The following is a 16,462-nucleotide window of genomic DNA, read 5'->3' on the forward strand; positions in this document are numbered from 1 at the left end:
TTATGGGACTGCAACTCCCAGCATATTTCACCATTGGCTATGAGGGTTAAAGCCGATGGAAGTTGCAGTTCAGCAGCTTACAGAGAGCTGTACTGTGCCCGTTCCTGTTTCCATGCGTGATCCTCGCTCACACAAGGAAGCAACACTCACAAAACTTTTCCATGCCTCTGTTTTATTAAAAGCAAAGATTTCTAATGGTAGATAAACCTTATTTTAGAGTGATAAGCTTCTGTTCTAACTGTGTACGCATGAATGAGTCTTCAGATCTCCCAGAGACACTCAGACTGCATAGAAAAAGATGATTTTTTTTAAAGGGATGGGGAGTAGAATGTGCGTTTAGAGTGCTAAGAGGTGGCGATGTGTGTGGAACAGATTGTTTCAGTGGCTCTGGATACAAAATAGCCCTGCCCTCTTAATACAAGTTTACAGTTAAAAAAAAAAAAAAAGAAATAACATGGCAAGTTTAGTATTGTCTGTGTGTGAATTTTCCAATTGTATTTCAGACTTTAAGAAAGAAAGGCCTTAATGGTTGTGAGAGTCCTGATGCTGACGATTACTTTGAGCACAGTCCACTATCGGATGACAGATTCAGCAAACTAAATGAAGATAGTGATTTTATTTTCAAGCGAGGCCCTGTAAGTACTTTTTTTACCTCCTACTTTTTATTTGTTGATTCTTTTTATTAACTTCATTATTTAGGCTCTGAACAAGAAGGAAAACAGAGGGTGCGACAGCCCGGACCCTGACACCTCGTATGTGCTCACGCCGCATACAGAAGAAAAATATAAAAAAATTAATGAAGAGTTTGATAATATGATGCGGAATCATAAAATCGCAGTGAGTACTGTGGTATGGCTTGTGCTTTTATTACATGCATGAGAATGTTTTATGATACCACCTTAACATTGAAGAGGTTACGACGGAGTTAATAGGCTGTGAATAATAATAAAAGAAGAGTATCTGTGCAGGATATAGATACCTGAGATAGAAATCTTAGATGATTATGAGAAACTAATTATGCAAATTTTGTGGGGAGAAGCAGTTTAACTTATAAATGCCTAACTTCCTAAGAAAGTTTGCATTTATTGAAGAAGCTTCTAGTTCCTATGAGTATCCAAAAGTTTGCAAAAAAGAAAAAGAAAAAAGAAATGTTTGCAGTGTGCCTTGAGAGAGTTGTAATTAAAAAAGACCCTGTCCTTTTAGACTTAGGGAAGTAGGTTTTGTGTAGATTTTTCTCCGCCCATTCTCTTCTAAGAACAAAAACAAAGCTGTATTGGATCAGATCCAAGGCTCCTCTGCTGTAATGTTCTCTGGTTAGCAGGGTGGCTAACCAGATGCTCACAATCAAGGCGTGAGGGCAATAGCAGTCTCCCACTTACATTCCCTGGCAACTGATGAGATATAGTGCTTCTGATATGGAAGTTAATATATAGCTGTCTTGTGTAGTAATGATAGTCTCACTATGCATTGGTTTGTCTTGTTTATTTGATTTATATAAACTTTATTTAAAGCTGTCCAGGTTGGCAGCCATCACCCCACCTTGTGATAGTATAGTTAAACTGTGTGTTGTGTGAAGGTGTACTTTTTGCCTGTCCTAAATTTCTCATAGTTAGTTAGCTTCACTGGATGACCCTGACTGGATTCTGGTACTATGTGTGAGGCAAGTCCTCCTTTTTCCAGGACTATTTTCCCGTTTTAAAATCATGTTTTCCACCAGTTTATTTGGAGCCAGACATTAAGCTAGCTCACCAATAGTTTTGTGGATTCCCCTGCTTGTCATTATGGTGGCCACTTACCACCAGTCCTCTAGTTGCAGTAGATTGTAGTCAGGACATGGACATACTTCTGCCAGAAGATCAACGATTTAAATATCTCTTTTGCTGTATATAACTCAAGTTGTTTCTTCTAGTTCTGCAAAAATATTTTCAATAAATAATAATTAACATACGTGAATATATTCTCAGAATGTTAGATTTCTTCAAGTATTGTACAAATACGGACATACAAACACTATCATTCTGAGGAGTTAGACAGTCCGTATATCATGATGAAGTTTTTTAGTTTGCCTTTAAGGTTTTTTTTGTTTTGTTTTGTTTTAAGAAATGAAATCACTGAACAAGATTTTCATCGAAGTTGGAAAACTAAATTCCCTGGTTTTAACTAGAGAAACCATGACAGATTGGTCCAAAATGTATTTAGGTCTGTGGCGTTAACAATGCCCTAAGCAGTTTCCACTTTGTTTGTTGTAAGACTACAATCTCACATACACCAAGACTAATTTCTTCTCTGGGTGCCTGTGCCAGATGTAATTGGTCCAAGAGGCAATGACGTATTTTGGCTGTCTCATTGTGTAGGACCAAACCAGCATTATTCTATAACATTGAAAGTTGTGACAGTTGAGTGGTTTGCTTGGAAATAAATTTCACTCTAGGCTTTCTTCCAAGAGAATATGTTCAGAGTTGATGTGGAAAACAGCGTCAAAGAGATACATCTTGCTCTTTTGCAAGAGGAAATAATTGTCTGTCAAGGAACCCTTCCTTAACATTTTATCTTTTTGAACTGAATGATGTTTATTCCTTCATTTTTCTTGTAATCATATATATTTTTAAAGGCTTTGACACACTTCAGTACCATATGTAAATATAAACTGTTAAAGTAATGAAGGATACCGTTTTCTTTGCACTTGATAAGGCAACATGCTAATCCATCATGACATATTGCACAGAGTGGCTGAAATTCTATTCCACAGTTGCATCTGTGCAGTGGGAATGACGTCATTAGCAGTGGCGGATCGCCCTTGATTACAAGCTTCCTTTTGCGATTTTGGGCTGTGTGTGGGTCATATATTCAGCCACTGTATTTCCAAATATTGGTAGTGTAGCAGCAAAAGGGTGGCGGGGAGGAGGAAAGGTTACAAACCTAACATTTCATTTTCCTTCGAAAACAAAGCTTCGAGGGATGATATTTCATAGTTTTAAAGCAGAATTGCACTCCCATGAGCTTGGTTTTATTTCCAGACACATGGTTTTCAAATTGAAGTGCATCTTGGGTCTCTTTTTCTGCTGCAGAAATTAATCAGTGTTAATGGTCAGAGGAACCACAGGTCAAATGTAGTTCAGCGCTGATTTAAGAGTATAGTTTTTCAAGCAAATTTTGTTGTAATAACCTAATTTGCACTCAAATTTTACCTTTTTCTGGGGGCCTGTTTAACATGAACTAAATAATGTATAAAATCCGTTTTGCCTTGGCAGAGACTTTAATAATTAGAATTGTACTTCTAGGAGCTTTTTTTTGGTGTAATTAATATGCATGCTTAAACACTCTAAGATAGTTTCTGATTGTAAAGATGAAATGTTTATTTTCTGAAAATAAGTAAATTCTTTTTATAAAAGCTTGCTTGAATATAACTGGGAAACGGCAGTAATACCTTTCTTCTTCTTTTTAACTTTTATTACTTTGTAAAAATATCTTCATGTGATGAATTTAGAGCAATTAACTGTCACTCTTGATTATTTCTAACCAGTTGTGAGAATGCTACCTGTGGTTTCTATCGATTTGTGTATAACAAGTGTTAGTACTTTGCATTAAACAGTATTTCTGATGTGTGTATTGAGGTGATTTTGTAGTAATGTAAATAATAACTGCAATTCTAACCTCTGATTAAAGACTTCAGAAAAATGTAGCTCACATAATTTCCCCCCCACTCTTTTCAGCCTGGATTGCCTCCGCAGAACTTCTCAATGTCGGTCACTGTTCCGGTGTCCAGCCCCAATTCTTTAACCTACAGTAATCCTGGGAGTTCCCTTGTATCCCCAGCTTTGGCAGCAAGTTCTACCTTGACAGACACCACCATGCTCTCCCCTCCTCAAGCCTCACTGCATCGAAATGTATCCCCTGGAGGCCCACAGAGACCACCAAGCACAGGCAGTGCAAGTAAGTTCCTCTCCCATAAGTAAGTTTCAAGAAATTGCCACATTTGTGCGAATTTTGTTAAACAGCACATGATGTGAAACGAAATATATGTATTTTTAATTGTTCCCTGCCTAGGTGGCATGTTGACGACGACGGAGCTCTCAGTGCCAAATGGAGCTGGTTCTAGTCCAGTGGGTAAGTTGTGAAAATTGTGTGTGTTGAGTGCTATGTAAGAGACTTGGGCAACTGAAATTTGCGACATAAAAGTGTGACAAGGAGAGCTAAGCTAAATGGATGACTCTACGCCTTTCTATTTTGCCAAGGATCAAAATTGTGGGAGAGATTTTTATCAGTTCTTTACCAGCTTTGGTATTTCTAAGACTGAGAATTCCTCTTACTTTATCACAGAAATGTGCACAGATACTTAGAAAAAAAAAGGTTGTCATACATTTTAACATAGCTGTAATCCATCTTGAATATCCTGATTATACATGGGGAGGAGATAACTACAGGTTTAGAAGGATAGTGGACCTTCTGATTGTATTTCCTTATTGTTTTGCTCCTTGTATAATATTGAAGTTGTGGCTTTCTTCATTTATCAGTCTGCAAAATGACTTTCTGCGCTCTGTATCGAAAAGAGCAGTCACCAAAAAGAGGGATGGGAAAGACTGGAATACACAGCTTGCGTGCAAGTTTAGCTTTGGAGACAGAGCTTCAGTTTTTCCCCCCCTCATGCACTTGTTGACAAGCTAAAGGAGGTGTGCTGTTTGGTTCAGTCAGTGCGGAGGCATCTGTGTTCCCATTCTCAAATTACCGGAAGATAGCACAAACAACTGCTGTCAATATTACTTTCCCACTCCCAACATCATTTGGTGGTGAAGGATCAACAAGCCAGGAATGGAGGACATTGAAATTTTCCTATAAAAGAGCGATCCTTCCTAGTGAGGTTGGAAAAATAAGCTCTGCTTTAAAAGTAATATAATTAAGTGCATGTCAGTTTTTGAAATGAAAAAACTTGAATATGTGTAAGTTAGAGGCACTAGTGGCAGGAAACTGAACCCTTCTGGCTTTGAACATCTGCTCTTGTTTCTGAATGTCTTGACTTTACCAAACGTTTAAGCTTGAACAGTAACTTCCAATGCAGTTGTTATAAATCAGAATATCATCAATGACAATGCTTTGTGTTCCTACAGAATACTGATGTTCATGCTTGTGTTCTCTACACTCTTGAATATGTTTAGCCCTCAAGTGTGGGTTCGGTATCTCAGAAGGGGGTGAGCATCTGCATTACAGAACAATAACCTTTGTAGAAGAGAGTCCTCTTCCAAGTGTGATAGAAACTGTAGGGTAACTATCTTAGGAACAGGGATCAGTACTGGGTGCTCTTTCTTTGCCCCTCTTTTTCTCAGTTTGGATGGTTTTAAGTTATAGTCAAAGATTTTGATGATAAACAGAGATTGAATTGCAGTTCTTCATTTTTGGGTTTAGTGAAAGAAGTAAACCAGGTCTTGCATACTGGTAAAGGGGATATATGGAGAGTGAGGCTGTGTGGACCTTATGCTTGTATCCGATTTCCTAAATCGTTCCTGATAAGTTAAAAATGTTATGTCTCAAGTGGACTGGTAATTCTGAGGACCCAATTTTAAACCATCGGAAGTGCCACTCTGCCATTTTCTGGGGCTTCATTCCCACCCCCTCGCCCATGGTAAGATTAAATGTGTAATTTCAATTCTCTTAGCTGGGACTCTGTGAGAGGAGTCCCAACAATAGCTTAAAAGGCATTCTGGTTATGCTGCATTACTAATTTGTCAGAGCATACTATTCCGCCAGAATGCCGTGACTTTCCACTTACTCAATTGATGAACTGTGGCAGGTGGGAATTAACCTTCTGTCATCCTGAAAGTCTAAATTGCAGCACAGCAAATGCCTTCTGGAGAAAGACCTACTTAAACTGGAATATGATCTAATAACAAACCATGGGCATTTGTCACAGTGTAGCCACAGCCCTACATCTATGAAACAATAACATTAATACGTCAAACCACCTCTTTGTTCTTCACTTGTAATCCCATATTTTCTTCCTCTTTCATCAATGTGACATATTTTAGCACATGGGCTGTCAAACAGGTCCAGCACCCAATTATTTCCCAACCAGAATCCAAGGATGGCATCTGGATGGTGAAGATCTGGGTAATTATGTCAGAATCCTGCTGGTGATTTTCATGTATGCAAGTTAAATCGAGTAATTCACTGCACTGAGTTCTTATTAACTAAGGAGGCATAGACAGTATTGCTAGGTATGTGCCTATTGTGCAGTTATAGTTGCAGTCTTTGTAATGCAGCCAGTGCCTTGTTAAGTAGTAGCAATTTGAGGCATTGAGTTAACGTATGCATGCTCGAATCACTCGCAGGATTCTGGCTATTGTGCCTTAAAGACTACAGCAGTGTCTTGCAGTGAACATACAGAAAAGTGCCTCTCATATCTCAGTGGTAATATTTAAAGTGCATCCTCATCGATTAATAATTGGATTAAGATGTGCACCTGTAAGTAGTCTCCCTTTTTGGAAACTTGAGAAGATGCTCCCATGGAAAATAAATAGCAATTCAATTCAAAGCATTATTTCCATTTTGCTAATGGGACTGGCATCTGCATCATTCCATGCCTTGCAAATGAGACCGGTGATGAAATTGTGTCATGTGAAAAGCTAGTTCATTTGTTAAAAGCTACCTCACACTGGTGATCTTTTTAAGCAGTCTAATACAGATATTTTCTACTATTTCCTTAGGATTGTGTAAAAAGACTCCACAAGTCCCTCCCCCTTTATTGTCAATAATACTGTGGACTCCTCAACCTTTTAAAACATCCATACTTGCATTTTCCAACAGTTTAAAGAACTAGGAGTTTTTACATTGATCTGTAGTTAAGCCACCTCAAACCAATGGGTTAAACTGATGCTTGGCTTTTTGAAATGCCTGTTACAAATTAGCAAATTAATTAACTCCTGGATTAATTTCAACATACAGAATCGTGTCCTCTTCCTCTGTGGAGAGACTGTTACGAATGTTACTAGAGTGTTCCACAAAGCAGGTGGCCCTGATCAAGGCAGTAGAACTGGAAACAGCTCATTAATAAAAGAACAAACCTTGCATATTACAGAATGAGGTTGGTGAAAAGTATTACCCTCGCACTTTTAGTTCCTAAGGCAATAGCCATTCATGCTTTCAAAATGTAGTGGCTCTCAGAAGAGGAAGAAAAGCCAAGCTAATTGTAGAGAAAACAATTGTTTTTTCAATGTCCAGTCTTTAAACATACAGGTGGCTTTCCAAGTAGGACTTGGTTTTGAACAGAGAGATTCTTGGTGTTGCCACTTAGTGATGTCACCAAGTTGTTGTCTTTTAACCACACTGAGCCAGAAATTGCAGTTGCACTACATTGATGTACATATATATCTGTGCATGGTTGTGACCTCTAGAGAAATATAGCCCAGGTGTCATAAAACTTTTTTTTGTTTTGTTATATGCATGCTGAAACAGATTAACATGGATACCTCTTTGAAAACTTCTAGGGGAGTTATTTTCATCCAGAGTACATTATTGATGATCTGAGATCATTCTTGTCGACTAGTAGGCAGAGAAGGTGGCTGGCTTCATAGGAGGCCAAGTTTGTCAATAAGATGCAAACCAAGTTTTAAATGATATGTTATTGATTATTTATTGTCTTCACATTTCCTGATCTGTTTTATAGCTGTGTGTAAATGTTTAAAATGCACAAGAATCGTTTGAAGAAAAGTAAAAGCATGATCAGTGCAAAGCACATAGCAACAAACCCCTGTCAACTATGGGAACAAAAAGGGCTTATAAAAAAATCTGCTCGGAGGAGAACAGTCCAAGACACTCAAGCCACAACTGAAAAGGCCCTGTCTGCTCCATAGGAAGCATTCTGGCCTCTGCAAGAGATGGAATATGAAATTGGGCTTTGGAGATCTGTATTATTGCAGGTTTTCAAGTAGGACAAGTCATAATCTTGTGTAATCAGGCCCAAGCAATTCAACAGTTTTAAACAACTTAAAATTGGTAATTGCAATTAATGACAAACTGACATGTGATATGAAAATAAGTAGAGGCCAAATGAAAAATAATGATTTTAAGAAAATATGGAAAGTATTTTTGGAATATGTATTTCAGAGAGGGAGGGGGTTTACACCGAGGGAAGAAACAATGAAATTCTGGAGTGAAAATGGATGGAACGAAGTGTAATACTAGTCCTGAAGGTGATGGGAGCACATGGGTAATTGTTGTTTGTTGTATTGTATTGTTTTGTATTTTACATAGGTTTTTTGTGTAGTAGATGTAATAGAAAGCTAAAATAAATTGAACGGGCAGGGTGGGATAGCATGGGAAGTAGGTAGACATCTGCCCCATTTGAAATGCAAATGTGTCTTGATGTGACAGAAAACTGCCTCAGCACTTTATGTGGCTGTATGTAAATAATATTGGTTTTTCAGTAAAATAAAGGTAGTGCACAACACAGGAAGTTTGTGAGGCAGACTTGGGAAGGAATGGTAAGCTGTAAAAATATTAAGAGAACGCAGTCCTGGAAGAATATTGACTGACGCTCATAGGGTCCATGTAATACCAACCGTATCTAAATTTTATTTTGGAAATAGATTTATAAGGATTTGTTGAACTCTATACATTGTTGTTGTACTTCATTTTCACTGCATTACAATCTGTTGCATGAGTTTAAAAAAAACTCACTTTCCCACCAAAAAGATGTGCACTTAGCTGTACATCATGTAGGCGGATATTTTAAAATTGATTTCAAGTGTGCTAAACATGGTGCAAAACCAGGAGTGTAGCCCTGTCAGCTGAGCTGACACTTTCTATCAACATAGACTGCTGAGGCATAAATTGAAAAATGTGAAGTTTTGCTGGTGTCAACCTTGTAAATAAATTGAAGGACATTCATCGTTCTTCTAGGATTTGGGAAGAACAATATTTTTGTTCCCAGATGAGGTTTTCATTGTGCAGTTATACAGTAACTCATTTGTGGAATTTTCTGGGATATCTAGATGTTTCATATTGCATTGATACTTATTGGTGTTTTCTCACTCCCATATTTCACTTTTGAGTAGTCACCTGTACCCTGTGTCTTCAGGGATCAAGTTATAGGTTTGCTTTCCTTGGTTGCTCAGGATTCCATTGCTCTTTTAATCTCTATTTTCGCCTGGATCACCACAGTATAAAGAGTATCTCATCAAGTTTGTTAAGAGGCTGCGAGGCCAGCCAATAATCCTTTCTGTGTGGGACTTTCTTTGTTAGTTACTGTCAAGCTTCAGTTGACAATGCATGGCAGTAAACTATCAGAGGTCTGAAGAAACTCATCATGATTAATACTAGCTAAAGTGGAGACTTGCTGCATAGCATCTATGTGGGCATTAGGTTCGAGACGAATCACTTGCAGTGTAGAATAACATTGGAGAACATCCTTCCACTATGAATTGCTGCAGTATCGGCAATATTTTGAAATATTTCTGATTTATGCTAGTTTTGGATTATCAAGAAGACCATAAGGCAGCAGTGTGTTCATGCACACAGTTCTTGTGAACTGAACATCTCACATTGCAAAATTCGGTCTTCAGCTCAGCTGACATCAGGGACATAGTTTACAGCAGAGATGCTGCTTATAAATTATTTAAATGTAGCCTTAAGCCTTTAAAGAGAAAGATGACCACAGGTTTAAATAACCTTTCTATTTTGTAATCCTTTATTCTGTAACATGCTTTCATCTGGGCACACCACAAACAGGTTTTCAATTTTTCTGCCCTTAAACGTAAGAAGTTGATGTTAATGGTCATATATCTGATTGTTTCAGTTTAATTGTGAAGACAAATAGTACTTTCCAGTAATGTCTTTATTATTATCAGCAAAATTTGTACTTTGGCATACAGAGGAAGGGTTGGTATGGTAGATGAAATACTTGTGCAGTGGAGGACTTTAAATAAGAAATACTATATTAAAAGTAGGAAGATACTGAGTAGCTTGCTGAAATGCTTCCCGTTTTCACCTTTGCCTTTATTACCCCAAAGGACAGAACCTTTTTTGCATTGGATTAATCATACTGATAGGAATAAAAGGGGGGAAAGCCAGTTGTTTTCTCATTCACATAATCAACTAGAACTCATCTTGATATGATTAGACTTCTGAAAATAATGTTTTTTTCCAAGTGACTAAAATACTGTCTTGATCTCAGTGAAAGGTACGTCCATATTACTAGATATTTTTCCAGATGTTGCCAGTTTTTTCTCCTTCCCCCCCTCCTACATTCTGAAAAGTAAGTTCCTTCCTTTAATGAGAGAGGAGACACGAGAGAATGCATGTATACATGTGTTGCATATGTTGTGCTGGGAAGAGAGCTGGCATGGAAAGGGTTACCTGAGCTTTGTTTGGGAAAGCTGCCTGACAATTACATCATCTTGTAATCATTATCTGCCTCTGGCTCCTGACCTTATGCTAAAAGAGCTTGTGTTTTAAGTGGCTTTTCAATTGGGTTTATAATTTGTATCTAGCAAAGTAGTTTGCAAGGTTTTGAAAATCAGTGTTGTTTGTGTTATGAAAACTTGGTTTTGTGACTTGAGCAGAGGCATATAATTGCTTACTGAGAAAATTGATACTCTGTAGGGGAGGGAAGGCACAAGAGAATGCAGACAGGATAGCACCTTTTAGACTGAGTGTATAGCTTATCCTCTGTCTACAATCTCCTTCCTCTTTCAATGCCTTATCTAGAAAATGGCTCTGCTTTCTGGCAGCCAGGGCACTTCAGATCCGTCTGCCAGCCGGAGGGAAGCTCTGTGCTGAAAAATTGGTTGGAGAAGGCTTTACGTCTTACCGTGCCATTAAAGGGTATGAAATGTACTCTGAAAGACTGACAGTCCCTTGTAAGAAGGGCTTCAGGAAATGACTGTATTGGGTGTGGAAGCAGAAGCAGAATAGCTTTAACACATGAGCTGCCTGCATGCTTCCAAAGAGCAATAGAAATAGTCCTTGCAGGCAAGTGCCTTGAACTGACGTAATTCCCATTAAGACAAACAGTACGTCCAAGTAAATATTCATGAGCACATGTGCTTTGAAGAAACCTCCATGGCAATTAATGGGGGATTGCTTTAGGAAAATATCCTTAGTGTGTAAGCATTAGAGCCACTGAGCACGGCCTTTTAAGAGTGAAGCACTAAAAAAACTCTAAATAATATACAGTACAAGCTCCAAGTAGCTGTGCCATTGCAGCCAGATTGAATTTCTAATGGACTTCACCCAAACAACAGATAGTGGTGTTATAAGAAAAGAAACCAAATGAACAATTAGGATTGTTAGTAGCTTAGTGAGTAAGCTGAAGCTGTAATCTTAGTGATCTTGAGTGCTCTGTGGCTTTAGCCTGGGTCTTAAAAAGGAGTTGACTGAGAAGAGTAATCATGTGACATTGTTTGCTTATTAAAGTGCAAAGCAGGTTTTCTTAAGAGTAAGGCGCTTCAAGTGAGGTATACATTCCTGAAAGCCTTTGTATCCCCCCTGTTAATTTTCCAAATCATTTGGATTGTCAAGGGGACATGCTTTTGCAGCTTTTTTTCTTTTTTCTCTTTCTTTCTTTTATTAGCACTGCTAGAAGGCACTGAAGCTGATTGCTCTGTTGCTATTTCTCTTTGGAAGTCTACAAGCTTCTGTGCCTCTGGCCCTTCCTTTTTTATTTTAATCTGCCTGCTGTTTAAATAAGATTGCTAGGCTCACTTACCATTTTGACCCACCATGTTTCTTCTTTCATTCACTTATTCATTCATTTGCTACTTAAAACGCCCTGCTAAGGATTTCACCTCATTTTCTCCCAATATTCATGAGGTTTTGATCTAATCCTTGAGATTGGCCAATCCTGATCTTCTCCTCTCTCCAGTCCACAACAGTCTTCTGGATAATTCCTGTGCTGGCCTCACTGTGGTGGAATTAAAATCATGTCACATCAGAACTCACTGTATGTCAGACTTCAGAAACAGTTGTGGTCATTACATATCCTGGCCTATAAATGTTGTACAGCTTGTGGGACTCGATTTGTCTGATGAAGGAAAATTGTGAAAATCTGGCCGTAGCACCAGTATGTAGCGGTAAGACTAGTGGTCTATCAAATCCTTTTTGTAAGTAGGCTTAATTGATAGCACTCTTTAGGTGAATGGGGCAATCTACTGAGTGAGTTGTATGCAGTTGGTTAGCCTGCAAGGTTTTTTTTCTCTTTTAATTGCTGCCATGAACTTGAATTCATAAGTAAGCACAGATGGGATTCGTTAGATACTTAGATCAGCTTATTGAAAATCAGTTTGATGTGTTAGGCAATATTTATATATCAGTTAATTCCGTATGCCAGCCAGCCCAGGCTTCTATGACTCTTCATTTAGGCTTGGATTCTACATTCTCTTTTTCCCCCCCTGTGGCAGAAAGAAACGCTTGACCAGATTCAGCCTGGTTACAATTACTGTGTGTTCCTCCGCATAGAAGGATATTTACAGTTTGTACAGTACTGTTGCTAAGCTACAAGCACAGTGCAGTTGTTCAGACATTAAAAATGCATATTTCTGAAGGATGTTTGCATGTTACCTCTAGAAAAGATGCAAAAGAGATCATAGCGTCTTAGGTTTTTCACACAGACAAAATCACAATTTAAAACTGAAGTTAAAGTAATTATTCAGTAGCTAAAAACCATGTGCTGTTAAAAAGGAGAGAAGAAGAAGTCTTTGCTCATAAGCAGACAATAAAGTAGGGAAAACATGAAGGAACCAGAGGGAGAGAAGAGCTAGCATAAGGATGGGCAATCATGTAACTTCCACTTCCTCCTAAGATCAAGATTTGCAGATGTTTGTAAATTCTGATTTTAAACAAGAAGTCTGCAAGAAACTACTCATCACTAGGAGAGGAGGGAAATCTTTCAACTTTGCTGTCTCCCACACTTCAAATTTGATATGGTATTCTGATACTAAAAACAACCCTGATGAAAACAAAACTTTCATCCTTTGACCTGGCCAATATTGCCTTTCATGTGAAATCCCATGTTTTCACTTAGTTTAGTGGTTGTTAATGTTTCTAGACAATAAAAGTGAGATGTGCAAGATTTTTATTCACGAAGCACTCCATTCAAAAACAGAAACATGCAGAAATTAGGAATTTACAAGTAAGGAATAATTTGACTACAAATCAGAGACGAGAGTCACTGTAAACATTGCTCCCTTTACAAAATGAAGGGTTGTTTGCACACTTTCTCACACAATTAGCAAATGCTGAACTTGAAATCTTGAAGCTTCACCTTCTGTGTTATACAACCATTGCTTGTTACCAAGAACTTGTTGGGGCATCTAGATCTGAACAGATTTTGGTTTGTTGAAACAAGCTGCTGTACTAGTTTTTGAAGCTGTGTTATATGAACTAAACTGTAATTAATATTAACTGCTATTTAGGGATGAGACACTAAATTACAGTCAATCTGAAACAGAAGCAGAAGTTTCTGGTTTTGTTGTGTTGCTGAAGGAAGGAAATAGGGGGAATACACAAGCCCAAGGTTTACGTACAGTTGGGCTCATAATGCTGAACCATGGCTTAGTCTTATGTCCATTATTCAATTTACAGCTGTTTTAACTTCTATGCATGAACCTCAGGTACATATGTTCTTTTCAGTCCTCTCCTTCAGTACCCTGACAAGGAGGAGATATGTTAAGTCTTAACTGAGGTTAAGAGAAACAAGCTAGGATTTTGAATTTGGTTCATTTACCTAGACCACAGTTAAGACTAACTGAAGTTTGTCCAGGTTCAGTCATGACGGCAAGCCAAGACTGCTTGAAATAGTTCATATAGCTTCCAGTCTTCCACAGATGTTACAGAAGAGTTGCTCATAGGTCCGAGGGTTGTTTTTGCAGTGTTCCATCATAGTTAACAATCCATCTTGATCTTATCCTCTGTTTAGCAAAAAGTACACATTAGATCATCTTGCCAGCACAGTATAGAATCTGAAAGTTTTTGGAGTGAGTTTAGATGCTGTTCTCTGCAGTCTGCCATCATGTAATTGGTCCGTCCAAGTCAAATGTTGAGACATGTTGTAGAGTGTGCCTTATAGCCCTAAATAGTGGACACTTTGGGGCCATGCATTTATTTTGCTTATAAGTGCAGTTAAACCAATGATAAGGCATTCTTCCTGCCTTATCATAGTCAAACTCTTTTCCAGGCCTTTTTTGGGAAACTTAACTGGGATTTCTAAATTTTATTTATTTATTTATTTATTTTATTTATATCCCGCCTATCTAGTCGATAGACCACTCTAGGCGGCTTACAACATGGGGTGTCACTATAAAAACAAAAGAGTTACATAATAGAAAACTTTCAACCGTTGGGTTAAAACATTAGGAAAGAAAAGAGAAGGGGATCGGAATTAATTAGGAGGGAAGGCCTGCCGAAACATCAATGTTTTTAATTGCTTTTTGAAAATACCGAGCGAGGGGGCCGCGCGAATATCAGGGGGAAGGTTGTTCCAGAGGCGAGGAGCCACCGCCGAGAAGGCCCGATTTCTTGTCTTTTCTTTCCGGGCCTCCCTCAGCGTTAGGCTCCTCAGCCTCACCTCCTGGCTCGCGCGAGTGACACGGGTAGATCTTGGTGGTAGAAGGCGTTCCGCCAAGTATCGAGGCCCTAAACCGTTTAGGGCTTTGTACGTAAGCGTCAACACTTTGAAGTCGATGCGGAATCTGATGGGCAGCCAATGCAATGCGGCCAGAGTGGGTGTGATGTGTTGGAATTTTTTCACCCCGCTGAGGAGTCTGGCCGCCGCATTCTGCACCACCTGAAGTTTCCGCAACAGCCTCAAAGGCAGCCCCACGTAGAGCGCATTACAGTAGTCTAATCTTGAGATTACGAGCGCATGCACCAAAGTGGTGAGCGCCCCAACATCAAGATAGGGCCGCAGCTGGGCTACCCGCCTAAGATGGTAGAAGGCGGTTCGGACCACCGACGCCACCTGGGATTCCATAGTGAGCGCGGGGTCCAGATGGATCCCCAAGCTGCGGACCCCATCCTTAGCAGGAAGGGTCACCCCCCCAAAAGAGAGGGAGTTTCCCAAGCCCCCGACTGTGGGGGCGCCCACCCTTAGTACCTCCGTCTTGTCCGGGTTCAGCCTCAGCCCGTTCTCCTGCATCCATTGCAGTACGGTCCCCAGGCAGCACTGGAGGGACAGAACGGCATCTCCTGCGGAAGGTGGAAATGAGATGTAGAGCTGAGTATCATCAGCATACTGATGACACCGAGCTCCACACCCCCTGATGACCCCACCCAGCGGCCTCATATAGATGTTAAACAACATTGGGGAGATGATCGACCCCTGTGGAACCCCGCAATTGAGATTCCACGGGGCCGAGACACTCTCCCCAAGCTGAACTCTCTGGGGACGGTCCTCCAAGAAGGAACGGAGCCAGGCCAATGCAAGGCCCCCAATTCCCAACTCGGAGAGCCTCCCCAGGAGGATACCATGGTCGATGGTATCAAAGGCCGCTGAGATGTCGAGGAGGACCAGCAGGGACACGTTGCCCCTGTCGGCCTCTCTCAGTAGGTCATCACACAGGGCGACCAATGCCGTTTCTGTGCCGTGGCGCGGCCTGAAGCCCGACTGAAACGGATCCAGGGCATCTGTTTCGTCCAGGTGCGCCTGAAGCTGGTCGGCCACCACCCTCTCCACCACCTTACTTAGGAAAGAAACATTGGCGACGGGCCTATAATTGCCAATTGTGTCCGCCGCCAAACTTGGTTTCTTCCTAATGGGCCTAATGAGTGTCTCCTTGAGGGCAGATGGAAATCGGCCCTCCAGGAAAGACCCATTAATTATTGCAGTGGCCCATTCCGTTGTTGTAGGCCTGGCTGCTTTGATAATTACTAGTGAACAAGGTTTCTGCGGACATCTTGCCTTCCCCAGTACTGAGCTTACATCGCACTTCATTGTCATAATGTGTGTTCTAGGCTAGCCATTCTCAACTGGGTGGGGTGGGGTGGGGCAGGAGGGCATATGGGCCCCTGATGACCTTAGAACAGTGATCCCCAATCATTGGCCTCCAGATGTTCTTGGACTACAACTCCCAGCAGCTTTCAACACCATCTCTGCTGGCCAGGATTTCTGGGAGTTAAAGTCCAAGAACATCTGGAAGCCCAAGGTTGGGGACCACTGCCCTAGAACATTTGAAGGAGGGGGGACATAGACTGGAAACAATTCTTCACACACACCATCTTACAAGGTTTGTTGTGAGATACAATCCTTATTCATCCTATATTTCTTTAATATTGCGTTCATGGTTGTGGCAAAAAAAGGGTGGCTGTTCTAGGGTTCATGCACAGAGATTACGGGCCCCGACAGTATGATGCGCAGAATATGCTTTATAATTCTGGGTGCAGGTGCTTTGTGTTGTAGATGTTTGGTGTAGCAAGTATTTCCTACAGGTAACAAGGTTGAAAGTCTCTGAGCTGCCTTTTGAAATCATAATTAGTG

General features: G+C 40.1%; 1 protein-coding gene across 1 annotated transcript in view; it reads left to right on the top strand.

Annotated features, from left to right (window-relative positions):
- MEF2A (myocyte enhancer factor 2A) overlaps positions 1–16,462 on the top strand; it is an 86,131-nt gene that overhangs the window by 51,609 nt on the left and 18,060 nt on the right. Inside the window, 3 exon segments of the mRNA XM_078381121.1 lie at positions 504–635; positions 3,714–3,933; positions 4,048–4,107. Of these exon segments, the coding sequence (XP_078237247.1) occupies positions 504–635; positions 3,714–3,933; positions 4,048–4,107 (412 nt within the window).

The sequence above is a fragment of the Pogona vitticeps genome, chromosome 12 (genome assembly GCF_051106095.1).
Source record: "Pogona vitticeps strain Pit_001003342236 chromosome 12, PviZW2.1, whole genome shotgun sequence".
NCBI classification, from domain to species: domain Eukaryota; kingdom Metazoa; phylum Chordata; class Lepidosauria; order Squamata; family Agamidae; genus Pogona; species Pogona vitticeps.